Source organism: Lutjanus erythropterus, chromosome 6, assembly GCF_056507025.1.
Source record: "Lutjanus erythropterus isolate fLutEry1 chromosome 6, fLutEry1.hap2, whole genome shotgun sequence".
Lineage (NCBI taxonomy): Eukaryota > Metazoa > Chordata > Actinopteri > Lutjaniformes > Lutjanidae > Lutjanus > Lutjanus erythropterus.
This window is the reverse complement of record NC_139322.1, coordinates 24,079,844-24,107,806: the sequence shown is the minus strand read 5'-3', so window position 1 is coordinate 24,107,806 and position 27,963 is coordinate 24,079,844. Positions and strand designations below refer to the sequence as shown.

The 27,963-nt window shown below is 39.3% G+C and overlaps 1 protein-coding gene across 1 annotated transcript; it reads left to right on the top strand.

Annotated features, from left to right (window-relative positions):
- Positions 1-2: 2 nt before the first annotated feature.
- LOC146325340 (dihydropyridine-sensitive L-type skeletal muscle calcium channel subunit alpha-1-like) lies at positions 3-27,963 on the top strand. Its single transcript, XM_084721282.1, has 45 exons — positions 3-438; positions 2,950-3,055; positions 6,243-6,382; positions 7,627-7,760; positions 7,884-8,036; positions 8,175-8,380; positions 9,213-9,316; positions 9,425-9,570; positions 9,645-9,726; positions 9,812-9,972; positions 10,067-10,292; positions 10,395-10,602; positions 10,729-10,849; positions 11,605-11,719; positions 11,811-11,910; positions 12,004-12,073; positions 13,132-13,264; positions 13,375-13,504; positions 13,594-13,653; positions 14,338-14,444; positions 14,577-14,664; positions 14,902-15,009; positions 15,687-15,739; positions 15,826-15,972; positions 16,226-16,427; positions 16,560-16,718; positions 18,232-18,342; positions 18,430-18,513; positions 19,112-19,159; positions 21,145-21,171; positions 21,267-21,392; positions 21,918-21,983; positions 22,112-22,203; positions 22,298-22,457; positions 22,592-22,719; positions 22,819-22,915; positions 23,244-23,346; positions 23,451-23,552; positions 23,708-23,841; positions 24,147-24,272; positions 24,415-24,623; positions 24,702-24,766; positions 25,510-25,556; positions 25,641-25,709; positions 26,374-27,963. Exons 1-45 carry the CDS (start codon positions 257-259, stop codon positions 26,686-26,688), a joined length of 5,550 nt encoding a protein of 1,849 aa, XP_084577408.1. The 5' UTR covers positions 3-256; the 3' UTR covers positions 26,689-27,963.

Here is a 27,963-nt window from a genome sequence, read left to right as displayed (position 1 = left end):
TGTCGAGGGGGCTTTTTCTGTCAGAGGCCCTCAGCCAGGAGGAGAGGCCTGTGGCTCCGTGTGAGGGAGACTGAGTCAGAGGGAGAGGAGAAGAGGGGAGACGGGGCGGCGGAGGAGCGTACACAGGATCAACAGGTCTGGAACCCAGAGGGGGCCTTCACAACGTGGAGTTAAAACAGTGCCACAATTTGGGATTACACAGTGAGAGGACACATTTCTAAAGGACTGGGAGCTTGTCTCAGGTGGAGGCGTCAAGATGGCGTCCAACGCAGAGGCCAAACCAGTCATCATGAATGAAGAAGAGCTGAAGAGGAAGCAGAGGGAGAAGCTGAAGAAGCTACAGGCCACAGGGGGCAACCCTCGACCAGCCAGATCCCTCTTCTTCTTCACCCTCAAAAATCCCTTCCGCAAGGCCTGCATCAACATCGTGGAGTGGAAGTATCCTTTATATTTCACACGCGCGCACACACACACACACACACACACACACACACACACACACACACTATAAACAACTCACAGACCTTTTTATTTGTAATATTAAAGGTGCAGTAAATGATTCTGGAGAGAGATAGTTGATTGTTGTGTGTATGTGACGCTTTGAACTGATGGCTTGAAGATGGTTGATTGTTGAGTCTCATTTGCAGGTTGTCAAATACTGATGCTTTGGGAATGAGACTCAACAATTAACCATCTTACCGACCTGTGATTGGCCAAAGTCTCCCATCATGGCGTAGACTTTCTAAAGCCTGAAAACAGAGCCAAGAGGAGGAGCAGAAGTCTAGTTTTCTCTCACACTACTTGAATTATATTATACTTTAAGGTTATTATGGAACTTTTGCTCAGTGACACCAAAAATAAACTGCTTCCCCCAGCTTTAAGTAGATATTGGCTTAAAAACTTGCCTTTCAAACAAATATATTACTCTTAAATATACAGTATGTAAGATACTGAAGGTCTTACACAGTCAGCATGTGGGCCTCTGGTTAAGACCACTGGTAGTTATGGAAATTGTCTGCAGGCCAGTGAATTATCAGCTTTGTAGTTCACCTGTGGTGAGCTGTGTTAAGGCGATCCCTGAAGTGTTAAGACTTTTGTCATGCATGTGGCAGCCCTGTGTCAAAGTCAAGTTTGTAGCCTTCATATTTTCACCTGAAGAGCTCCTTAAGCTTATTTACATCTGACAGACAGAAACAATTATCGGGGCTGCCTCTTCTTGTCCTGATAGCAGACATTTTGCTTTTAATATGGAAATATCCACTCTGAAATGCTGCCACTCTGTGAGGCCTGAACACACAGCAGGCTGCTGAGTGATGTTATGGCCCCTATAGGGGGTTTCCTGCTTTTAGCCTGATGTCCATTCCTGGATTACATGTATTTTACATCCAAAATAGCATCCACTAATCATATCTATCTACTAACAACAAACTTATCTTCACAATTGGGTTACAGTTAAATAATGTGAATTTTATTTATTTTTTATTATCCAATGATTATTACATCAAAAGAAAGTTACATGCCAACCATTGTGATAATCAGTTTTTCAATCAAGCATTTGCTGGTTCCAGCTTCATGAATGGGAGGATCTGCTGCTTTTCTTTATCATTTATGACATTAAATGAAGAGTCTTGGGGGGTTTGGACTGTTGTTTGGACAAAATAAGCAATTTAAAGACATCACTTTGGGCTCTGGGGAATTATGATGAGCATTTTTCAATTTTCTGACAATTTATTGACTAAATGATTAATCAATTAATTGTGAAAATATTTGGCAGAATAATTGATCATGAAAATATACCTTTCACCAAATTTTGTGACCATATGTTCAGCCAGGTCAGCCAGTTATTTACTGCAGCAGTTTAATCACATTGGTATGTGATTCTGTAACACAAGGCATAGGTATTCACAGCAAAATCAGAGAAATGGACTCTTAAATATTTTGTATTGTTCTCTTAAAAATCTATAAAGCCCACAGATTTGAGAATAAATAAATACTGAAAAGAGTAACCAAACAGCTTTTTAGTCCTGATGAGTAGTCTGTGTTTAAAAGGTTTGGTCATATTCTTGGGCTGTGCAGCTGTCCCACGGCATCACAGGGAGACATGATGCTGACCTGGCAGGGGAATTCTCTCACAGAGCCCCCTATAGACAAGAATGAAGCAGCACAGCAGACAGGATCACATTTACTGGGACTGCTTTTCTGGTTTCCTGATGGGCTGTTGTAGGGATGATGTTTCAGGCAGCATTTAGAGGCACTGACCAACATTTTGATTTGTTTTTAGTTACAAGAAAATAGTATCTAAGTATTTAAGTGTTTCTTAGCCTTCTGTTGTTAACAGTATACTAATCATGTATATGATAACTCAAATATCACCACTATGAATCCCTTCCTTTTCTTAAAGGTGCGATGTGTAAGATAAGGCCAGGATTTTAGTTGAAAACACTGAGAAAATAAAATAACATTATTGATGTAATGTGAGGAAATAACAGCTCTGACATGTCAACAATGACTGTGTTAGACAGCACAGATATCCACTGACATTAGCATGCTAACCAGTTAGCCCTGGCCTGTAATGTCCCATACTTCCACTTTGTTCCTGAAGAGGCAATAGTCTGATAGTATAGCACAGACGTCCCCTGTGCTTTCAACTGAGAGTCGTATGTGAGCAGAAAGTTAGCTGCAATCTGCAAGCTTTCTTAGCTTTTTTTAGTTTAATAAATAGAAATGTGTCACATAAATATTCTCACACACAGAAAAATGCTTCTGTATCCCTTCCAAATTCAAGTTTCTCTGTTTTACCACACCAAGATGAGCTTACCTGCCTTGTTAACTCATCGTGAAACTTACGTGTTCATAACACAGACACAGTATTTCTTTTGAGGATAAATGGGATTTAGCCAGTCCTCCTCCTCATGTATTGATGTTATGATCCTGAGTTTTCCCATCCAGAACCTTTGAGATCATCATCTTATTGACCATCTTTGCAAACTGTATTGCGTTGGCTGTGTTCCTGCCTATGCCTGAAGAAGACACGAATAACACCAACTCAAGCTTGGTGAGTATGAGCACATGAGCTCTTTGATGCATGACTCAGTTTGTGGTATTGGCATTTGTTTGTCATAGATATGGAAAAGAAACTCATGGTCTTTTGTTTAGAAAGGATCCAGTATTGCCCAATAACACTAACCTATGAACAGAAGATGACACAGCTGCACGTGTCCAACAAATTAATACGACTTCGAGCCAACAAAGTTAAACACTTCATAGCGAAGTGTTTCAGATGGTCAGCTAGTCTGAGTGCCAAGCCCCATTTAAATGCTTTCGACACAACTCAGTTCTTTATTTGGAGTCCCATCTGTGTCTGCAGAAGAATGTGCCATCAAACAACTGGTCTATTAGTTTATCCTCCAACTGTGATTAGATTATCCTGCTTTGACCAGAAACCGACTGTTAAAGAAGACAGGAGTACAAATGCCTGAGAATTATCTTCAAATATGCTGGATATGATGTGTGTAGAATTTTCCCCTGCATGGATAAATTTACAGAATACAAAGAAGTGAAGTGCAGAAATATCTTTATAACAACAAACAATAATAACAAGTCGTTGTTTTGAGAGTCTTTGCACTCAAGTATGAAGTCAAGACAGGCAAAGTCAAGTTCCATGTCCTATACTTTGAGATTCGAGCCCTAAACAAGTGATAATGCACTCTTCACCGAATGTAACACCAATTTAACATCAGAGCCTTGACTCACTGTTCTTTGTCTAACTTCAGTTGTCAAACAAAGCTGTAAGTTGTTGATTGTCTGTAATTTCCAACCTGCATGTTTTGCACACTGCAAATCCTCGTAGTTTTTGTATGCAAATAAATTTATCTTCAGTATCATTATTTCCAGCTGGAGCTTAGTAACGTGATGTTAGTTCTTAATGGTTCTCTCCTGCAACTTGTTCAGATGCTGTCAGATTGGTTCAAGAACGAATAGTGTTAACATTAGTTGTGGAAATTAATTAACTAAGGAAATGAAGGGAAATGAATTGATGTGTGGCACACTTTAGTAAAGTCCAAGTCAAGTCAATGTCTTTACTTTGGTTAAAATGCCTCTCAAGCTAGTTGAAATATGCAATCCTTTTAAACTGAACTCATCACAAGTGAGTGGATGATTTTTCAGGGTCTGCAGAACATTTTGCTTCACAAGCAATTATGAAAACATTTGTAATGTATTCTGCCCAAAAGGGTGGTTTTAGGACTCCGTCCTCTCTAGACAGCCTGTGATTTACAGTCTCCTTCATGTTAAAGTTGTGTAAACTAGCTGGTGGCAGGTGCTGCTGGTGTGTTTCCAGGTGTTATTATATTTCAACCTCATAAGTGTGTGTTTACACTGCTGTGAGGATGTGGATAGTGTGTTATAGTTTGGGGCTTGAAATATACAACCCAGGGATGATCAGACATTGTATCTGTGATGTAGTGATCAAAATATATATGTTTGCTCATACACAGTGTACAGATCTTGCCCATGTCTAGATATTTGATGTTGTATTGACACTGGTGTTATGATATTGAGGAGGCTCGTTGTGAGAGATTTGATATGTGGACATCCAGCTCAGATGTCAATATATAACACCCACAGCCAGCTTCTTTCCACCATTCAGTCAATAACCTGCACACATGACTGGGTTAAAGCTATCAATCTTGTTTGTATCCATCTGATTGACCTCCTACACCCTGGAGAATCTCATCCAGTCATCAGGTATCTGGACCTGAAACTGACCCCATTTCTTTAATATCTTTGCTTTGGCTCACTCGCCAGCCTCCTCCCAAATCCTTCTTACTCCTCACTGTGCCATTCCTCAGTGGTGAGCGATGTAAGAAGAGCTGGTCAGCTTCACCCCCCCGGCTGCTGTTAGAAGTAGGTCGGCCCAAACAGCGTCACCCCGCTGACGCAGGTGGATACAGGAGAGTCCACAAACGTTGCCTCATGTAACCACATTCATACTCATATACTCATAAAATATTATGATACAGTGAAACCTACCAGCACTGCTCTACTTGTTGTCCCACTTTGTTTCATCTGAAACACATTTCTCTTTTAGCACATATTATCATTAATGTATGCAAGTTTGGCCTTAGAGGTTGTAATTGATGAGGGGCTTGGGGACTGCTTCTGGATGGTTCAGCCAAACATTATTGACCTGATTTGTTTAAAAGGATCAGAACAGAAAATAAACAGCCTATCGTACATCATTTATAGCATACTATACCTTGAATGAACTCTCTCTGGATTCCCAGAGAGCTCTGTTGTACTGTTCTCATATTATAGCTTCTTCTCCTGCAACATTTGTATCGATGGGAGCAACAAAGAGTCAATGAAAAGGACCGATGCTTGTTTATTTTATAAGGTACTACATAGTCTAGGACCCCCAACAAAATTTGGTCAAACTGCTTTCTGAGAAACAGCAACAAAACAGTGGAGTACTATCCCAACAAACAGAAAGTGCATTAGTTAGACAAACAAGTATGCCATCATTAATGTCTGATTATGCCTCTCTAAACGTATACTAGTCTTTCCTATAGATGTATTTATGTGTCTGTTCATTGTACATGTGCCCAGGGACAAAAGATGAAAATTAACATGCTATATTTGTTGCAATATATTTATGGCACACTGTTCCTGTTTTAAATAAAGCAATATATGAAAATGGGCTTAAATAAAGTACCATATTTAATGATGACAATTTCAAGCTGCTTTTGTAAGCAGATTTGTGTTTAGGTAGCACATCTGCTGCACGGTGACCTCCTTTATTCCCTAAAAATACCACTGAACACTCATTATAAAAACACAGATACAGGCTCAAACAGATGATTTTATTTAGCCACCCTCATGTTCATCTGTTAACCATTTCTGAACTGTTTACATTTTCTGCAAACGGCTTGCTTCACACTGTCTGACAAAGCTCTTACTTGTTAAATTGTGGCTCAGCTCATTTCATTAATCATAATGTGACTCATCATTTGCTGCCCATCTGTTTCAAACTTCTGAGGTCATGTTTAATCTGCGGGAGGTTATAAAAGCTAATGAGTTCATCTAATAACAGCAACATCTATTGCTGTCCCCCCACAGCAGGTGCTTAAATGCCAACGTTGTCATTTACTCCAATCAGTCCATATTTTATTAGAGAAATTAACCTGAAGGTTGTGAGCTTTATGAAATGTAATTTCCTGGTTTTTGTGTTTGTCTCACTGCAGGAGAGTTTGGAGTACATCTTCCTGATCATATTCACGTTAGAGTGCTTTCTGAAGATAGTGGCGTATGGGTTCGTGTTCCATGAAGGCGCCTATTTACGGAACTGTTGGAACATATTGGACTTTGTCATCGTCTTCATGGGGTAAGATGAGCTCTGAGCTCAGGTGGATATCTCCACCAGCAAAGGACACAGCTGCCCTTTTGCCACATTTAAAAGTCCAGTGTGTAAGATTTAGGTGGATTTATTGGCAGAATATGACAGAAATGGAATACAATATTCATAAGTATGTTTTCATTAGTATATAATCACCTGAAAATAAGAATAGTTGTGTTTTGTTACCTTAGATTGAGTCGTTTACAGCTACAGAGGATGTAGGTCATCTTCCGGGGAGGCCATCACATTGCACTGCCCATAGTAGCCCGTAATTGACAAACCAAACACTGTTTCATGGCCACTGTAATTACTGAACCAACCGTGGCACCACTGGACTACCGTTTTGAAGCCTTGAGTCTGGTATTATTGGGGTTGACATCTTGTTTTTTTGTAACAAGAACATGCATACTACTGATGAGAGCGTAGAATTGGTGGGTGATGTACTGCGGCTTGTCTCATCCGTGCAGCAGGAAGTAATGGTGGCCTGCATGGCCACAAAGTTTCTCATATTACAGCTAAAGAGTACATCAAAATATGTTTCTGAAAACATTTTAGATGAGGAATAGGCAATGTAGTAACAAAAATATTGATTAATGTTAATGATCAGCACTGCCTAGTTCTACAATTTGATCTGAGTTTGATGAGCCCTGTGTGTTGCACTGGATGGACCCACTGAGAATGACTTGTCAATCACAAGGTAGCCCCACCCTAAGGCATACCCTGCTTTATTGTCTTTTTCACTCTAAACTATAATTTTCAAAATGAACATCATGCTGTATAGAGGAAGACTTGAAACTAGCAACTGAGAGCATAAACTCATTAGGAAACTGTTAACTGAGGTCATACATCAAGTGAGAAATAGGGTCATTTTTTCATAAGATTACACACAGTCAGACCTGATTTTTGCAGCCCGTGGAGTCGCCACCCGGCTGGCCGTTAGAAAGAATGCAGTTTTAAGACACTTTGACTTCACATTGACTTCACTTTTCAGACCCAGAAGCTCTGTCCTGTATAGAATATATACAGTCTATGGATTCCTCTATACACTTGAAAAGGGGAGGGTGTTTGCAATCTACAAGCTCACCACTAGATGCCACTAAATCCCACACACTGTTAAGAAACTACCACTCACATTTTATTCTTATATTAACATCAAAACTGGTTATTGTTCTGCTGAATGTGCATTTTGTATTGCTTACTGTAAGAGTTGTTTGTAAAATCTTGTTCTACAGTCTCTTCACTTTCGCCTTGGATACCATCAATAAGATAGCAGGTGTGCCAATGGAGAAGGGTGGAGGGTTTGACATGAAGGCGCTGAGAGCCTTCAGGGTGCTGCGGCCCTTACGTCTCGTTTCTGGAGTCCCCAGTAAGAGCCTAAAACCCCTGTCTTTATGTTTGATTAATTTGGAAATATGTGAAGAAGGCTTTCTGGAAACATAACTGAGAGTTTGTGCTGCTGTAATGTTTTGGTTTTACTGTTCACATTCAGGCCTGCAGGTGGTGATGAACTCCATCCTCAAAGCCATGCTGCCTCTGCTGCACATCGCCTTGCTCGTCTTTTTGCTGGTCACCATCTATGCCATCATGGGACTAGAGCTCTTCAAATGCAAAATGCACAAGACCTGCTATTACACTAGCACAAGTGTGTATAAGGGACACAATAACACACTGTTGCACTTGGGGTTTGATATATGTTGTCATTTGTAGTCATACCTCATAAGTTATAACTTTATGAAGGTACATTCAAATATGATTTTTATCTGTTCCTTTCGGCCCACAGATATCTATGCCACAGCAGAAGGTGAGCTGCCTGCACCCTGTGCTCAGGCTGGTAATGGACGTCGCTGCATCATCAATGGCTCTGAGTGTCGTCCAGGCTGGGAAGGTCCCAACAATGGTATCACTCACTTTGATAACATTGGCTTTGCCATGCTTACGGTCTACCAGTGTATCACCATGGAGAGCTGGACCAAAGTGCTCTACTGGGTCAGTGACTGCTTCAGCATCCTCTCAGCTGTCTTTTAGTGTCAGTGTTGGGGAATTTGTGCTCTCGTCATCAAAACCTTTACAGTTGTGTACATTTTAGATATTTGCTGTGTTAAATATACGGTATACCAGGGGTTTTCAAAGTCTGACAGTGTGGGCCCCCCTCATAAATATCAGACCACATCATGTACATACAAAATGGTCTGTCCAAAGACATTTATTAGTTTGTGACTCTGGGAAAGTAGGACCTGTAAAATTGACCCATTCTAAGTCATAAGTAGTTATTTTCCTGCTTGCTGTATTTATATGTGCAATGTGCTAGACTTGTCTATGCCGAAAAGAAAAGAAAATTTTGAACATGGTTAAAAGCTGTTTCTGAGGGACATGTAAAAGTACATATAGTCACCTCTTGAGTTAGCTAATTTTAGCAAAATGGCTAATGATTAATGTAGATTAGCCAGTTAGTTAGCTTGAGTTTGCTATCAGTTGTAGCTAGCTTACTAATGGCTGATTTAGATTGATTAGCTAGTTAGAGCTGCTCTAGGAGCATTGACAAAAAGGGGTGGGATTCAGGAAGTCAAGCCAATTCCCCAAAACTGTATCTCTGAACTATCTCTTCAGTGAAATCACACACATTTAGGCTATTCTATGTGATCTCCTTTTGATAACTAATGTAATAACTAGCGCAGGGCTAATTTTTTCACTTCCATTCACTGAGATTCCCCTGAAACTGTGTGGAGCCCCCTGGGCAGGCCCACCTCCCACTTTGAAAACATCTGCTGTATACCTAACAGAATTTACTGTCTGTTGCTGACCCATCGTTGTCTTTCAGGTTAATGATGCCATAGGAAATGAATGGCCCTGGCTCTACTTTGTTCCTCTCATTCTGATTGGCTCCTTCTTTGTGCTCAATCTGGTTCTGGGTGTGCTCAGTGGGTAAGACACCTATTTTCTTGTATCTTTTCTACTAGCTGCATTTTGCCTAAACACATGAACAAACTTTAAAAAAATAGTCACTTGATGGGTTTTATTTTTTCTCATCAGAGAGTTTACCAAAGAGCGAGAGAAGGCCAGGTCGCGTGGAGAGTTCCAGAAGTTGCGAGAGCGTCAGCAGCTGGATGAAGACCTGCATGGCTACATGGAGTGGATCACTCACGCTGAAGTCCTGGATGCTGACCGAGAGGGCAAAGGTAAGCACTGTGACCCTCCTCAGCACTGATCCAATGTAGATATTGATGAATTACAGCTTTTATTGTCTTGTCAGGACTCCTGCCTTTAACCAGCGGAGACTCAGACACAGACAGCCTATATGACCTGGAAGGCAAGAGTCGAATCGTCTACTACTAGTGAGTCTCCTGTAAATCTGTAAATGTTTACATGCAATATTCATAGTGACTTGGCACAGTAAGTCAGGGTTATTTTTGCCTTTAGCCGCCTGGCCCGGCGCTGGAACCGTTTCTTCAGGATGAAGTGTCTGGTGTATGTGAAAACAAAGGGCTTTTACTGGCTGGTGATGTTCCTCGTCTTCCTCAACACCCTGACCATAGCAACAGAGTACCACCACCAGCCTGACTGGCTCACTTCCCTACAGGGTTAGCCATTTATATGTTATTGCAAACATTTTTTACACAAATGATATCGCTCCCACCTTCATCCGTTCATCTCTCTTCTTTTTTATCTCAACAGATGTGGCCAGTCGTGTGCTGCTGGTGCTGTTTGTCATCGAGATGTTTGTGAAGATGTATGCTCTGGGTCCCAGAGCATATTTCATGTCTCTGTTTAACCGCTTTGACTTCTTTGTGGTGATCTGCGGCATCCTGGAAATGATCATGTTGTCTGCAGGAGCCGTGGCCCCCCTGGGTTTCTCTGTGCTCAGGTGTATCCGCCTGCTGAGGATCCTTAAAGTAACAAAGTGAGTTGTGATGTTTCCCTCAAAAAAGGTCATGTTGCATTAAATTAGTTGTATTTTGATTTAATATTATTCAAAATCTCTCTTCTTGTAACTGTTTTGCAGGTACTGGACCTCTTTGAGTAATCTTGTGGCCTCCCTCCTTAATTCTGTACGCTCCATCGCCTCCCTGCTTCTTCTTCTCTTCCTCTTCATCGTCATTTTCTCACTCCTGGGCATGCAGGTGTTCGGAGGGAAATTCAACTTTTCCGACCACAGACCCAGACGCAGTAACTTTGACAACTTTCCTCAGGCCCTCATCAGTGTGTTTCAGGTGAGGTTAGCAATGTCTGCTTTGAATTCAGTTATCCAGGGTGTGACTGAAGTGCATTTACGGTAGCATCATCTACCCCATCCTTTGAGATCTGACACTAATGAATCATCATCTGTCAATTCTCAGATCCTAACAGGAGAGGACTGGACGACCATCATGTACAACGGCATCATGGCCTATGGAGGGCCTGTCTTCCCTGGCATCCTGGTCGCCATCTACTTCATCGTTCTCTTTGTCTGTGGAAACTGTATCCTCCACATATGCTCACAATGTCATCGAGGATTTAATAAGACAAAAAGTCTACAGCCATGTTAGCTGCACTGTGAAGCTGCACTTAGGCACCGCTGTAATTTCACTTAAAGGCATAGTTTGTGTTTTTTGAAGTGTGGTTGTATGAGGTACTTATCCACAGTCAGCGTATTACCTACAGTGGATGGAGAAACAGCAAGAACATCAGTATAGGAGGCTAAATACTAACGTACTGCTGTGGACAGGGTCAGCAGCAAAATGGATTTTAGCCAACTAACTAGCTAACTGTGACAGAAAGCATCCGTGTGGTAACAAATTTAAAAAGTTTGGTATCACCCATACCTAATAGTAACATGCAAATGTTTAGCAGGTATAATGTTAAACATGTTTACAATGTTTAACTTGTCAACATGCTAACATTTGCTAATTAGTGCAATATAATGTAGAGCTGAAGCTGATGGGAAAGTCATTTGTTTTTCAGGTATTTGGTGGTAAAATGATTATTAGAAGTTGGGTGTTTTCAGCTGATGACGACGCAAGATGAAAAAGTCACCAAATTTGGATACAACAGCTGGGTCACATGAATCTTGCCAGAAAATTCAATGGCAATTGATGTAATAGTTGTAGGGGGATCAGAGGTGTGGGTCAACTTACTGACCAACAGAACTATGCTAAAATCTATAGACAAAATTGTATACATGGCAGTAATATTTTTAAAGACAACATTTTTGTTTTCCTTAGCTCACCCATAAGATATCCTCCTCAATGTCTTCTTGGCCATCGCCGTTGACAACCTGGCAGAGGCTGAGAGTTTGACTTCAGCTCAGAAAGAAAAGGCAGAGGAGAAGCTGAGGAGAAAGTTACTAAGGTGAATCAAAGTATACCAGAAGTTAACGTGAGATGATCTGCTCTGTCTTCTCATTGCTAAAATCTACTCCCTTCCCTGTTTTTCCTCACAGGTCCAAAATGCCTGAAAAGACTGATGAGGAGAAGGAGAGGATAGCTAAGAAACTGGCAGAGCAGAGAGCCAAGATGGAGGGCATGCCCACCACAGCCAAGGTCAGCAGTCTTTCTAGTATCTTATCACATATTCAGTCTTTGCAATGATATATTATTCAGGAGCATAAATAGTCATAATACTTTTTTTTTCAGCTCAAAATTGATGAATTTGAATCAAACGTCAATGAAGTGAAAGATCCATTCCCACCTGACGACTTCCCAGGTAACACGAAATACATCTAAACGTCACCTTTTCTTGCATCTGTAGCTCTCAAACCTCTCACATTTGTCAGGGATACGCTTAGTTGTAGCAGAAGGAGGTCACTGATTGCAGGAATTCATATTCATTACACTGGCTGTATACCAGTGCTGCTGTCTTGGCTATGTTACAGTGTAAGTATAGTAACCCACTCAGCCGATTCCCTGAGCCAAGTTTATAGCAGAGTCTAAAGTTAGGCTGTTTTCACACTACTCTGGTGACTACCATATAAAGTCTACAACCTAATTCGGCATAGGGAGATAATCTTTTTTTTTTTTTCAAAAAAACATTTTACATTTATTTAAAGGGACAGTTGCCCCCCAGAATCAAATATCTGCATTTTTCCTCTTACTTGTAAAGCTTTTTCTTCATTTAGATTTAGTTTGTGTGAACTTACAAGTTTTGAAGATATCAGCTGTATATGTCTGCCTTCTCTCTAATATAATGGAACTAGGAGGTGCTTGAAGCACAAAAAATACACTTGAAAAACTCAGTACACAGTTTTTTTTTTTTAATGGTGCAAAAACAAAACAGTCGTGACTGTACAGATACAACAGTGTTAAAAACAGGAACAAAATACACAAGGACAAACAAAGAGGGAAAGGAAGGATGGCAAAATGAACAAACAAAACACAAAAGTAAAAAACAAAACAAAAGAAAGGGTGAAATAATCATAATAATTAAAATAATGATAGCAACATTGTGCAATTATTGTGATTTAAATTGACGTTTTAGATCTTTTATAATACTAATACTACTACTACCACTACTATTAACAATAATAATAACAATAACAACAATAACAAAGAACAACAACAACAACAACAACAATAATAATAATAATAATAATAATAATAATAATAATACATGTATTTAGAAAGAATAATAAATAGGTAATAAATGAACATCCATTAACCAATAAAAAAATATATTTTGGATGAACTCTTGTGCAATAAAATGACTGCTACAAATAAGTAAATCTGTTTTTGCACTATAGAACTTTGTGTTCTTGCACATGGCAGGTGATGATGAGGAGGAAGAGCCTGAAATCCCCATCAGCCCTCGACCTCGACCGATGGCCGACCTGCAGCTGAAGGAAGAAGCTGTTCCACTGCCTGAAGCCAGCTCCTTCTACATCTTTGGCCCCCAGAACAAGTAGGGAGCAGAGACACGGAGCTCAGAGCGGTTTTATTTTAGTGCTTTCTCATACTGTGTTATGAAGAAACAACACTGATGGCTCTCTCTACATATTCACTGGTGTCCAGGTTCCGTAAGCTGTGCTACAAGATCATCAGTGCCACGTCCTTCACCAACTTAATCCTCCTGTTCATCCTGCTCTCCTCCATCTCCCTGGCAGCTGAGGACCCCATCGACCCCAAGTCCTACAGAAACCAGGTGACAATCAGGTCTAACACTGGACATTGGACATTTACCGTTGGCAGAAGTGTAAATCCAGTAACAAACCGTTTGTGATTTTGTTGCAGATCTTGGCCTATGCTGACATTGTCTTCACAACTGTGTTCACCATTGAGATCGTACTGAAGGTAAACTGCTGTATATTTCATGCTCTGACTCATTACATGCTTGACTGATGTGGCTCTTTGAAGTTCGAGATACTAGATAAGATATTGAAATCTTTATTCTGAAGTTGGTGATAAATATTTCTTTGTGATATTCTGTGTTTAAATTTAATAACTCAGTCTCTAATGTTATTCTAGGCAGAGAAAAATGCCTCTGAAACGGCATCATGAGTATCGCAGGCCACTCGAATCTTCAGTCATAATAATTCAATTGTTTTCTGTGGGGTAGAAGCATGCTGGAGAAGGATGAGGCAGGTTTCTTTGAAGGTCTTACGCGTTTCCACTGAGTTACTATAAAGAATCACTATGCCTACTTATTTTGCACTGATGATGATGATGAAGTAGTTATTACCTATGGCTAGATATAATTTAAAGACATTTTTTACATTGGGGATGCAACTAGCACATATTTTCATCATCAGTTAATCTGTCCATCATATTCTTTGTGAACTGATTTGTTCACTGAAATGTCAGAAAAGAGTAAAAAAAATGTTTTGCCAGACCAACAGTTCAAAACCCAAATATATTCAGTTTAATATTTTATAAGACAAAGACAGATTTTCTCAGTTCTACCAGTATTTGACATTGACACAACAAATCTAATGAGTTAAGTATTCAGAGTGTGACTCTGCTGTATCTGACTGACAGATGACTGTATATGGAGCATTCATGCACGAGGGCTCCTTCTGCCGTAACTCCTTCAACATCCTGGATCTGATTGTGGTTGGAGTCTCCCTGCTTTCAATGGGAATGGAGTGAGTACACATTTAAAGATTGCTGCGTTAGATGTAGAACATCCCTACTGTTTTTTTTTTCCCCTAAATCATATATTTTAGTATTCTGAGATGCACATATTAAGACTTTTTTTTGTCATGTGTTGTGTGCAGATCCAGTGCCATCTCTGTGGTGAAGATTCTCAGGGTGTTGAGGGTGCTGAGGCCTCTCAGGGCCATCAATAGAGCCAAGGGGTTAAAGGTACAACACATGCATGAAGACACTAATTCCCCCTGGTGTTTCCAGTGGTGGAAGAAGTAATCCTATATTTTATTGGTAAAACTAGCAGTGTTATAATGTAAAAATGCTCCATTGCAAGTAATTTAAAATACATTTAAAATACAGAAGTGTTGTCAGAAAGATTTATTTAAAGCAAAAGTACTTGTTCTGCAGAAAAAAATGGCCTGTGACTCAATATATTTTTGCTTTTATTGACAGCACGTGGTCCAGTGTGTGTTTGTGGCCATCAAAACCATTGGCAACATCGTCCTGGTCACTATGCTGCTGAATTTCATGTTTGCCTGCATAGGAGTGCAACTGTTCAAGGTGAGTTTTTAAAAATTAGTCCAGATAAAGGTAAAAGTCTCCTCTGTAATGTCCTAAGAGAGCCAAGTGGTGGAAATTGTTTTTCAGAGGTGTTTCTTAACCATAACCTTGTTTACTTGTAAACAAGGCAGCATAAACAGGCACTTATCAATATAAACTTTGACAGTGATTAACACAATTTTAAAACAAATTATTTTAAATATCACTTAAGTAGCACGTTTATATTTCTTTTAAATATTTGTGACTGCCAAATTGGCACTAGCAAACATAAAGTAAATGCTGGCAGTGATAAACATAAACATGTTAGCTTTTAGACCAAAGTAAAACTCAAACATCACTGGTCATCATCATTGGAAGCTGTCTGGCTCATCTTTATAAATTAAAAATGTAAATGGTCTGATATCAAAAATATGTTTATTTGTTTTCAGAGGAATATGAAATTAAGTTTTTCAATACTTTCCTACACCCACTTTAATTTTTAAAGACTTTTGAAACATTATAAATGACATATTCCTGAGATGAAAGAGTTTATGCTGCAATCAGTATGGGGTCATGCCATATACTGCCTGTACTAAAGATGATGTTTGTGTGATATTATAACATTTACAGATGAGTGTACTCAAGTATTGGGACTTTGCTTCTCATCAAATGTGTCACCAATCCTTTCCCTCCTACAGGGTAAATTCTACAGCTGCACAGATGTGTCCAAAATGACTGAGGATGAATGCCAGTAAGACATCTTTGACACATCCTAGATGTTTTTATTCTATCAAAATGCAGTTTTAGAGTGACCACTCTGCCTGTTTCTGCTCTCAGGGGATTCTTCTGGAAGCACATAGAGAATTCCCTGCAGGACACAGTGTTGGCGAAGAGAGAGTGGCTCAACAGTGACTTCAACTTTGACAATGTGCTCTACGGCATGCTGGCTCTGTTCACTGTTTCCACATTTGAGGGCTGGCCCAAGTAAGCAAATCATCCATTTTGATTTGCTAAATTGCATTTTTTTGATCCTGTCTGTTTGATTGAGTTAGAAGACAGAACATCTTATTACGTTGATATTGAGTTGGGAAGTAATTCCATTACCTGAAGCCAGAGATGGTAACAGAAGCGATATATTGTTTTTAATCCAGTGAATTATACATTTCATCTACAAATTAGCCTTATTATATCTATGATCTCTGATCTTTGTCCTGCCAATTTCCCCTCTCAACATCAGGCTGTTGTACAGAGCCATAGATTCAGACCAAGAGGACATGGGTCCTGTCTTCAACAACCGCGTGGATGTGTCCATCTTCTTTATCATCTACATCATCCTCATCGCCTTCTTCATGATGAACATCTTTGTGGGCTTCGTCATCGTCACTTTCCAGGAGCAGGGCGAAGAGGAGTATAAGGATTGTGAGCTGGACAAGAACCAGGTACGACCCAGAGAAGTCCCTCAGAGAGGAAGACTGGGACAGTCAAAGAGTCAAAGAGTCTAAAATGTTGTTCAACTGTAGAATGACTCATTGTTTTGTTTTTTTTTAACCCATCTTCTGCCTCCCCTGCAGCGTCAGTGTGTGCAGTACGCCCTCAAGGCTCGTCCTCTGAGGTGCTACATCCCCAAAAACCCCTACCAATACAGAGTCTGGTACATCGTCACCTCCTGCTACTTTGAGTACCTCATGTTCTTCCTCATTATGCTCAACACCTTGTGTCTGGGCATGCAGGTATGTGACCAAAAAACACTGAGATTGTATTGAATCTGCCATCAGACAATATTCACTCTCTTTAGAAAGAGGGAGAGTTTAGTGTTTGTCACAGCATTTAATTAATGATCAAGTGGAAACTTTGCAACTTTATTTAAAATACGGGACGTTATGACTTTCCAGAAAAATCCCAGACTAATTAATTTTGGTGGAGATTAGGAGCACATTAATGCAGGGTGCCCTACATAATTCTTTGTCAATTTATTATGTCTTTATTTAATGATGTTAAGAGAGGGCTGGACAAAACACTCAGTGGATGAGATCCATTTTTTAAGCTTAAATATGGGCCAGATTTAGTTTATTATTTTATTACAACTTGGATCTTATTTTTGTGCCTTTGTGTGTGTACTTAAGGGCTTAAAGTGCTGGCAGCTGCAAGAGGAACACATAATTAGAAAAAAAAACATAACACCATACAGTACAAATCATACACTTAAGTAATATTTTACTAATGGATGATTTATGATGAATTAATGTAAGTTGTATCATGAAATCCTGTTGCTCACCACTAACAAATGATCAAGTTATTATGACTTAACGTGATTACAGAGTAGTTCATGTTTAACAGATCATCAGTTACTGTTAATTCACAGTTACTGCACACATTAATTGATATGCATCAAGTTAGTTCAATTCCATTTATGTAAAAGTCTATTATTTTACTGCATTTATGTTTATTATATTATTGTTTGCATCTAGTGGCCTGTTTAATTCAAAACAAAGCTTCATATTTCTATGAGAACAGGTATTGTTCTGCTTTAAGGAGCCTAAATGCATGGGTCTGAAAGAAACTTTTATGTAACTGGAATCCAGCTAATGTGATCGCATATCAGTGTGATGTATGAAGTCACTGTGAATTAATACTGTTTAACTGATGATCTGGTAAGTGTGAACTAATCATATAAACTCACAGTGACCTGACTATATGTTAGTGGTGAGCATTCTGTAAAAAATGATTTGTACATAAGAAAAAGATTTGTTCTATAAAACTAAGTATGCTCTGCCTGTCATAAGTGTATTTCAGTTTGTAAATGTACTGATACTGTAAAACAAATTATTCGCAGTATTGGAGTGATCCTCTTAATTGTGTTTATTTATTTAAAGTTTTAGCAACATTTGAATCAGAATCTGTTGACAGTTGGTGAGTTGTTTGTTCACTTTCAATCAGATCTTCTAAAAACATCCACACAGCCTTGATGAAGCACAGCTGAGATTTTGAGTGTTAAAATCTTAATGAATAATATATAAAGATGTTTTTTTTTACTTTGATGTCGCTTGTTTAGTCATTAATATTTAACATTATAGAGGAAAACTTTGAGTTTTCAGGGCCTTACGTCAATATATTGCTTTGATGTTAACATTTCCTTCAAGTCTTATGGAATTATTGTCACTATGGCTACTTTTTGTGATAATCCTACATCAAATGAATAGTTGTAACATGTTCACATTAATATTCACTTTCCACTTTGAACAGCACTGCAACCAGTCGGACCATGTGACCAAGCTGTCAGACATGCTGAACTTGATCTTCACCGTGCTCTTCACTGTGGAGATGATTCTCAAGCTCATGGCCTTCAAAGCGAGAGTACGGACTCTGATCGTTGTTCTTCACAAGTTTATCAACCCAATCTAGTGTGCTGTTGCTGCAGCGATGCTTTATCTCTCTGTGCAGGGCTACTTTGGAGACCCCTGGAATGTCTTTGACTTCATTATTGTCGTCGGTAGCGTTGTTGATGTCATCCTGAGTGAAGTCGATGTGAGTACATATGATAAAACTTTTCTTTTTTTAAATCAATCCTAATGAATTCCACAGATATCAGATTACTGCATTGCAGGTGCTGTATATGAAAGTCCTGAATCAATAGTGTGATTTGAATCAAAGTGACTGAACTCAATGCTCTGATCCAGAAGCATATAATCGTGGCCCAGCAGCTGATTGGTAGCTCACAGGACATGGTCAGTACTGTTGTTGGCCATTCCCAGCCTGATGCTTCAGCTCAGAGCCTTGTGCAACCTCAGAAGTCATTTCCATCAGTGAACCACCAAACCATTCATTATTATTATCTATAACAATATTTAAGTGATATTATGTTTTCTGTGTGTTGTTTGAGCACTTAAGAAAGAGCACAATATCAACTGAGAATTTTAGTGTTATTTTATTTTATGTGGTGATGCTGCACAATCTGCCATTTTTGCACTGCACTGTCCTCATCTTTTTCACCCACAAACACAATTCAATTTTCTCCATGCAAAGCTTATTTCACTCCTATTCTTCTTTTCTCCCTTTGCTTCCTTTTCTTCTTCTTAATCCCTCTGTCCTCCATGCACCTCACTCATCTGTCTATCCTCCACAGACTGCCCTGGCCGCCAGTGGAGGACTGTACTGTCTCCATGGCTGTGCTGTAAATATCTGATCTGCACTGCACTGCTGCATGAGCCTTGCTGTGTGAGCACTTTGTTCTCTACTAAACTGTAGCATGACTCTGCTGAACTGTGTGTGTGGCTCAGACTAGTGGAGAAACATCCGTGTTTCTACTGTCTGTCTAATCTTACAGAGCGAGTGTAAGATAAGACCTCAGGGTGTTTGCTATACCGTGTTCCAGTATGGCTCAAATAGTTTATAGACACAGGGCTACAACTCAACACTGAACATATCAAAATAGCAAGTATTAATGGTTGCTGGATTGGCTGAAAACTGTTAATATTTTGACAGGAAAACGTGTTTATATTGTTATTTCGCATGAGTTACAAATTGTAGTTGTTGTAGTTTTCAGCAACTAAGACCTGGAGGCTTTATAACTCATCAAAGGTGGAAAGATTTTCTCTGATATTAATCCTATTTTGTGATTGTGAATCATGTAAGGGATAATGTACGATGAGGGGGTCATTATTGCAAAATAAACCCCAACAGGGTGATTATTTTGCAATAATGACTTGCTGTACATTATCCAGCTTATTACACGGCTACATATTTTTAAAAAATCAAGAAGCTAATGCAAAACATTAATTTGAAAATTACTTTATTGATTTAAAAATTAATTTATTGCTCCTCCAGAGTCTGTGATCATAACTACAACCATAGCAACAGTGTGCAATTCAGAAATAAAAGTAAAAGTAATTTACCAGACTTGAGTATATAACAAAGCTGTGTAATAAACCTTAATAATGTTTAACACCTGATCAATGCTGTCTGCTATGTGCCCATTATTAATGATTCTCCAGCACTTCACATTACAGCTTGGTAAGATAATAGTCGGGTAATAATTTGATTATGAAGAGCTAATAATTAACATACTACTAAGGATTTTTTTAAACTGGTTATGAAACAGCCTCATTTCAATACTGGTGCCTCTGTTTGACCTATGTAACCTATGTGACCTATAACAAGACCATCAGTGAGAAGACTGGCTATTTCTAGTTATTCTTAATGCGGGTCAGTTTTTACTTGAAATCAAATGAACCTGTCTGTGTTCACATTTTCTCTGCCAAAGTTATAGTGAGTAGAACTTTAGCTAGTTAAAATGAACAATGGGGGGATTTTGATTTAGATAATTTTATTTTGGATGTTGTATTTTGTGGTTATTACATCTGAAACACTACTCACACTTTTGTCCACAGGGGCTTCCAAAATCAATAAAATATGGAAGTTCCTCGTAGCTTTAAGTACTACTATGTAAGTATGTAAGTAAGTAATACCAAGATAACAGCTTGGTATTAACAAAGGGGTATATCTAGGTGCTATAGACTGAAATTTATGACAATGATAAAGTCATAAGGGGCCAAAAATGACTGGTAATAATGGAGATGCATTTAAAGAGAGCAGCAAGGCAACTATTAATCATACAGGAACATTTTGGTACCAGTATGGTTTTATTAGTATAATACGGTCATATGATGACATTAATGTGGTTTGCAGTAGTACAGGCTACTATCAGTGTATTACCTACAAAATCACATGCAAATTCTTGGAAGTCAAAATTAATGCTTGTTAAGTCCTGCCCCTTTTTGCTCTGTGCTCCAATAACAGTTCTCATTACCTAGCTAATCTAAATCAGTTGTAAGATAGCTAGTTACATCTGGTTGCCAGTGTTAGCCAAATGCTAGCTAACTAGCTAGATAATCTGCGTAAATAATTAACTAGGTAGTTAACATCACTAATATCAGCTAAAGGGGCAGAAAGGGGCAGGACTTAGGAAAGGTCATAATTACCATATCATAATGCTGAAACTCATCCTCCCAAATGTTCCAAGCTATTACCTGGTAATTACATGGAATGAGCTGTGATGTAAAGTGCTACCATAACTTCTATCAAATATAACTCAATATACTATATATAAAACTATATAATGTAACTACGTTGTGTCATCTCGTCATCTACTCTGTGCAGGAGACAAATCCTATGCAGGCAATTGCGGTAAGTCTATACATTGCCAGTATTAAAACCAGAATTTTTTTACTTCTGTCTGGGGTTTTTTTTCCCTCAAATTGTCTTATTCTTTGTGTCTGTAGGCATCTGAAAATGCCTCAGTCTCCATCACGTTCTTCCGACTCTTCCGTGTCATGCGTCTGGTCAAACTGCTGAACCGTTCGGAGGGCATCCGTAACCTGCTGTGGACCTTCATCAAGTCCTTCCAGGTCTGTCACACTGTGGTCATCATCATTTTTCCATTTCTTAATCTCCATTAGGGCTGGGCCGATCGATCCTGCAAGATCAATTCTTTGGAGGACACTCACAAACTACTCATTTGATATCAGTTTCTTTAAAGAACATGGCTAATAAAATAATAAATCAATTAATCAAAACAACTACAACTACATCAAACTTGTAGAAACCTGTAGGTAAAAATACAGGAAGATGCACTATTTGTGACAAGAAAGTGCCACACAGCAGTAAAAACTAAGAACACACTGAAAAAAGCAATAAGATAATTATTTATAATTATCATTTTATCATAGTGTTTCTGGAAAATACTGTCTTTTACACTTATTAGCACAGCCTTGGCCATTATTTTGAAAAGTCAAGAATTGACCAGTGTGCTATCCTTAAAACTGTAACAAAAATTATCAGTACCATATCCAAATTTAAAAGTTTGCGTATCCCTAATCTCCATTTTTTTAAATACATGTTCATTGAGCTGACTGTGTGGTTTGTGTCAACAGGCTCTCCCTCATGTAGCTCTGCTCATTGTGATGCTCTTCTTCATCTACGCTGTCATCGGGATGCAGGTACAGTCCCCAGTATTTGTTTTCTGGATGAAAACATTGTAAGTCTCTGTAGATAATGTAGGTAATGTGCTGCTGTAATACGTTTATGTTATTTGGATTTTTTTACTGTGATTGTAACAACCCCTTAGATCTTTGGAAAGGTAGCGTTAGTGGACGGTACCCAAATCAACCGCAACAACAACTTCCAGACATTCCCTCAGGCTGTCCTGATGTTATTCCGGTGAGTCTCAGAGCCACGATCATAGGTAAAAAAAAAAAAAAAATCACTGTTTGCAAAAACTGAGCCAAACTCTCACTGTGCTTTTTGTGTCCAGATGTGCTACTGGAGAGGCTTGGCAGGAGGTCATGATGGCTTCGATGTATGGGAAGAAGTGCGACCCCAAGTCTGACTTCCTGCCAGGAGAGGAATACACCTGCGGGTCCAACTTCGCTGTCTTCTACTTCCTGACCTTCTACTGTGTCTGTGCCTTCCTGGTGAGCAGCAGCACAAAGTCAACACTTATCTTTTTTTAGCTGCATTAGTATCTGTCGTTATATTTTAAACATCATCATATGATGGAAATACTAAAACTGTGTCGATAAGGGTCACTTTTCCTTCTTTATTTCAGATCCTCAACCTGTTCGTAGCTGTCATCATGGACAACTTTGACTATCTGACCCGTGATTGGTCTCTCCTTGGTCCACACCATCTGGATGAGTTTAAGAAGATCTGGGCTGAATATGACCCTGAAGCCACGTAAGCCTGAACGCGCTCAGAACACACAGGAGATTTAAGTGGGTGTCCTACAGACATATTATGAGTATATGAGTATAAGATGTTTCGCTGATCCAACAGGGGGAGGATTAAACATCTGGATGTGGTGACGCTGCTGCGACGCATCCAGCCTCCACTGGGCTTCGGCAAGTTCTGTCCTCATCGTGCAGCATGCAAGGTACGTAAACAGGGTCAATGGCCATCTGGTGGATGCAGATGGTGGAAAGTAACTAAATACATTCACTCAAGTACTGTATTTATGTACAGTTTTGAGGTGTTTGCACTGTATTTGAGTATTCACATTTTCTGCTGCTTTATACTTTATACTAACACCTGTAAATACAAAATATTATTATATATATATTATAAAAATACTGATGATGATGATGATGAAAACATGAGTTGATAAAACTATAAAAAGAAAAAAAAATACTTTAAAAGGTGTATTGCATTTGATTGCTCTATTCCTTTCTGTTGGCTAAATTCTCTCACCTTCCTGTCCGCAGCGTTTGGTCGGGATGAACATGCCTCTCAACAGCGACGGCACCGTCACCTTCAATGCCACACTGTTTGCTCTGGTCAGGACTGCACTCAAGATCAAAACAGAAGGTACAGAGCATCAAAATGCATCATTGTTAATGGATTACAGTTTTAGCTACTTGATGTACAAAGTTAATTCCATTAAACTTTTTTTTTTCTATTATTCTGAAAAGGTAACTTTGAGCAGGCAAACGAGGAGCTGAGAGCCATTATAAAGCAAATCTGGAAACGCACCAGTATGAAACTGTTGGACCAGGTCATCCCCCCTATAGGAGGTGAGTTTTTTCACATAAATAGAATTAGTTCAGTTTCACCATTACACAGTGACGTTACGCAGTGACGTTACGCAGTGACGTTACGCAGTGACGTTACGCAGTGACGTTACGCAGTCTTCCTCATACTGACTGCACTGTGCTTTGTCTGGTTTTAGATGACGAGGTGACTGTGGGGAAATTCTACTCCACCTTCCTGCTCCAGGACCATTTCCGTAAGTTCTTGAAGCGTCAGGAGGAGTATTACGGCTACCGGCCCACGAAGAAGAGCGCATCAGGCCCGGAGATTCAGGTGAGCAGCCGATATGAGGTCAAAATGACATCATTAGAATGTTAAAGATGTCAGACAGGGAATTACAATATGCAAGCTGAAGAACACTCAGAACAGCATTTTATGCAAAAATATCGGTGCATTTTATTTTTTTATCAGCAAGTTTTGTTGTTTACTACACTGTTTCAGATGCATTAAACCTTGTACACCTCTTGCTTTTCTGTTGTCAGTACTCAGCTTCATCTTTTCTATTCATCCTCCCGAAGTGAACAAGCTGCTTTGTGCCTTTGCTTTTCCATTTTCCAAATCTTTTCATATTTTTCTAGGCGGGCCTGAGGAGTATCGATGAAGAGGCGGCTCCAGAGATGCACAGGGCCATTTCAGGAGACCTGCAGAATGAGGAAGAGATGGACAGAGCAATGGAGGAGGCTGGAGAGGAAGCCATTTTCCATGTGAGGAACACTGTCTGCAACTTAAAAAGAGCAGACATACAGACAAAATGCTGTGCATCATGTAATTATTCCACATTCATTTTGTTAGTTGCTCTTGTGTAATTCTGCCTGCCTGTGTGCTTGTCTTGCTCCATGTTTCTAGCGTACACATGGTCTGTTTGGTAACCGGGTGGACTCATTCACGGCCGAGCCCGCCAACTCTCAGCCCCAGCAGATTACCAAACAGCGGCCGCTCAGTTTCGCTGAGAGTCAGCCCGATTCCCCGCCAAACTCCTCTGACTTGTCTCCTACCACCCAATTTTTCCCCTCAACAGAACCAAAAAGCAACACTAACAACAACGCCTTTGCAGAGTGAGTGCAAAATATCTGCTATTTAATCAAGGAGACCAGGTGATGTGGGTGAACATGACAATTTTTGTTGTCTTTCAGCTTTTCCTTCGAGAGAGAGGGCAGTCCTGTAGAGTTTTATAATCCCAATGAGGCTGCAGAGCCAGGTATGTTAATCATTCAGTTAAACTTTATTTGTTGAACACTTTTCATACAGGTTATTACAATGGCGTATTAGGGTCATTGTAAGTTAAAAACATAAATAAATAACAGACATGGAAGAGGGGTGATATGCTGAGAAAAAACTTCTGACACTATAGTCATAAATTTGTGAGAAAAAATTGTTTTGTGGTTTACCAGTGAACTGTACACTGCAGTCTGGAGTCTGTTAACAGTGACAGACAGGTCTGCACTGTCTCCTCTATGAAACCTGCTGTTCTGTATTATTATAAACTGTAAACTTACTGATGCATTAGTTCCATGTTGTTGACATGTAGTTACTGTGGCTACTTACTATGTTCAATTTTGATGCTCTCAAACTATTATTAGATATAAGTTTATCATGGTTGTAACAAAAAAACTCACTACTCACTTTTTGTCTGGCAAATTTATGACTTTTGAATCTCAGAATATTTTTATGTTTCTTCTCATAAATTTGTGAGATTTCTTTCTTGAAAATTTAACATTTTAATCTGAGAGAAAACCCAAGTTTTTTTCTTGTAAACTGACCATTTTAATCTTGGTATATTACCCCGCTTTTTCTGCTGATGTGTTTTTTTTTTAACAAATTCAAAATATAGAATTACAGATCAGCAAATAACGTTTGAATAAACAAATAGGAACATGCAGACTGAGGAAAAGAATGATTTCTCTGTACTTATTATTGTTTTCTTTATTCACTCTTACTTAGATAACATGCACTCCTGGAATTTCACAGTGAGAACAGACAGAACACAGGTAATGTTGTATTGACTCATCCGGTATAAATTATGATAAACAGCTTGAATAGACAACGTACAGATACATTTAATTTCTTTGCAGTTCCCTTATGAGCCTGACTATGGTGACAGTCTGATCTCCCGTACTGCAGCTGACCAACTCGTCCAGGAGGTAAGTGAAGGATCTCGGACTGTCCGCCTTTTTTTTTTCACACTTTAATGAATTACTTCCTCTATCTCTATCTGCAGGAAATGCTTTCTGGTTGCGAGTCCTGGATTGAACCACATGTATTTATTTATTTATTAAAAGTAGACAGTTATGATTTTGTTTAAATTTATTTGGGAATGCTACATAACTCAATATAAATCTTACATACTGTATGTACTGTACAGTTTTGTAAAGCCAAGGAATTCAAAAGGTTATTACTTTGACAGATTATGGATTTTCAAGATTTTATTAAATATTTTAAAAATCTCTATCAATACATTTCAGTCCATATATTCAAGTTTCAATGATCCCATTTATTCCAACTTAACTTTTAATTGTTAAGCTTTGATTTTAGCTGTCAAGCCTGTTCTACTCTTATGACATCTGTGAAAAGTCAAATTGCTTGTATGTGGACACAAATTTGGTCAATACAGCAGATTTTTCGATTCTGATCATTACCAGCTGCAAAAAACAGCAGATGGACACACTGAATGTCTCAAAATGTCAGTCAGACAATATAACCCAATACAACAGGACCTGTGTGATTAAGTTTGATGCTTTACCAGTAATAACAATAAGAAAATGTTAGTTTGTAATCAGGGGCTCTGCATGTTGTTTTCATCTCCAGGCTCTAGTGACTGGCGGTCTGGCCTCCCTGGCCAGAGACCCCGGCTTTGTCTCTGTGGCGAGGGAGGAGATGGCCGGTGTGATGCACACAACTGTAGACGACATGGAGAGCGTGGCACAGGGCATCCTCAGCGAACGCACCGGCAGCTCCGCCTCTGTGAAAAAGAGACGTCCCATCCCCGTCCCTCCTCCTATTGCTGCTGCTGTGGCAGCACAGGAAACAGTCCAGCCAGATCCAGCTGTGAGGAGAAAGAGACGTCCAATCCCCAAGATTCCCTCCTCACAGGAGCCATCTGAGGCCGACTCCAGCGTTTAAAGGCTGTCACTTGAGTGTATGTGGTTAACTTATGATTTTAACACCTACAGATGGCTCCACCTCACCTCACTTTACCAAGCTTGTTGCCCCCTGTGACAATATTTACGAGTCAGGCAGGTTGGCTCAGGTTTAATATATTGTCAAGTGTGGAAGAAACTTAACCAAGGACAAACAATATATCTGATGATAAAACATCTTAAATCTTCAGATTTATTGAAACTAATAAAAATAAGAACTTATCTCAGAGCGAACAGATTGACGCACTTCTTTCTTTGTAGTGTTTGTTGAGGTTATCCATTCCATAGGACTTATGGGACAACCATGTAAGAGAGCTGAGTGTCTTACTGAAGCCTCACTGAGGGAGGGAGGAAAGTGACTGAAATGACTCACTGAACACAGAGCAGGCAGTACTCTTTACTGTGCTGCAGTTCAGTGAGGAGAAAGGACTCCACTGTCTTTTTTTGAAGACAACAACTGAGTTTTTGTGCATCCAGGCCCAGTGAAGTTAAACTGAGTATTCAGTTCACACACTTTCAAGGGCTCTGGGGCAACGATGATGATGCAAGTACTTTTTTCTTCGTTGGTACAGCAGTGTCCTCTGATCAGTTTGGACTTGCTGTCTTTTATTACTGAAGTTTAGTGAGTTTTCTCCTTCTCACCACTGTTCTCATGCAGCTGGTACCAGCAGATTTTAAAGACGAAACACTTTTTTTTTTTTATTTTGGATGAGGAGGTACGTTTTAACCCATGAAATGATGATCCAAAGATTTAGCTGCATTAAAGTATTTGTTCAATTTTAAATCGTTACTGTAGTCAAGCAGTGTATTTGATCTTTTTCCAAGTCACTCTACTACAGGTTTTATGTTTTGCATTTACATAATTATGTCAGGCCTTTGGGTTTGGGACACTGTTTGATCCATACAAATAATTTATCTTCAGCATACCTGGAGTATGGTGGATTTAGCTTTATAGGTCGCCAGGGCTTATAAAAAAAATTTCGTTCATAATTGCATGGGCATAATTTATTGCACTTGTTTCATGTTTTGTGCCTGAATGCAAACAGTGACAGGCCTTCTGAGGAACTTTTTTTTTTTTTACAATATCTTCTGATCAGCCTGTTTTGCTGTCATACATACGTTATTTGTTGCAAGGTTTTGGAGATGGTTTGAGTGAACTTTATGGCTCAACCTCTAACCTTGAGTCTCCTTCACTTCTGGATCTGTGCCATTACGGCTGATGTTACATAGCAAAAGAAATAAATCATCCAAACATTCA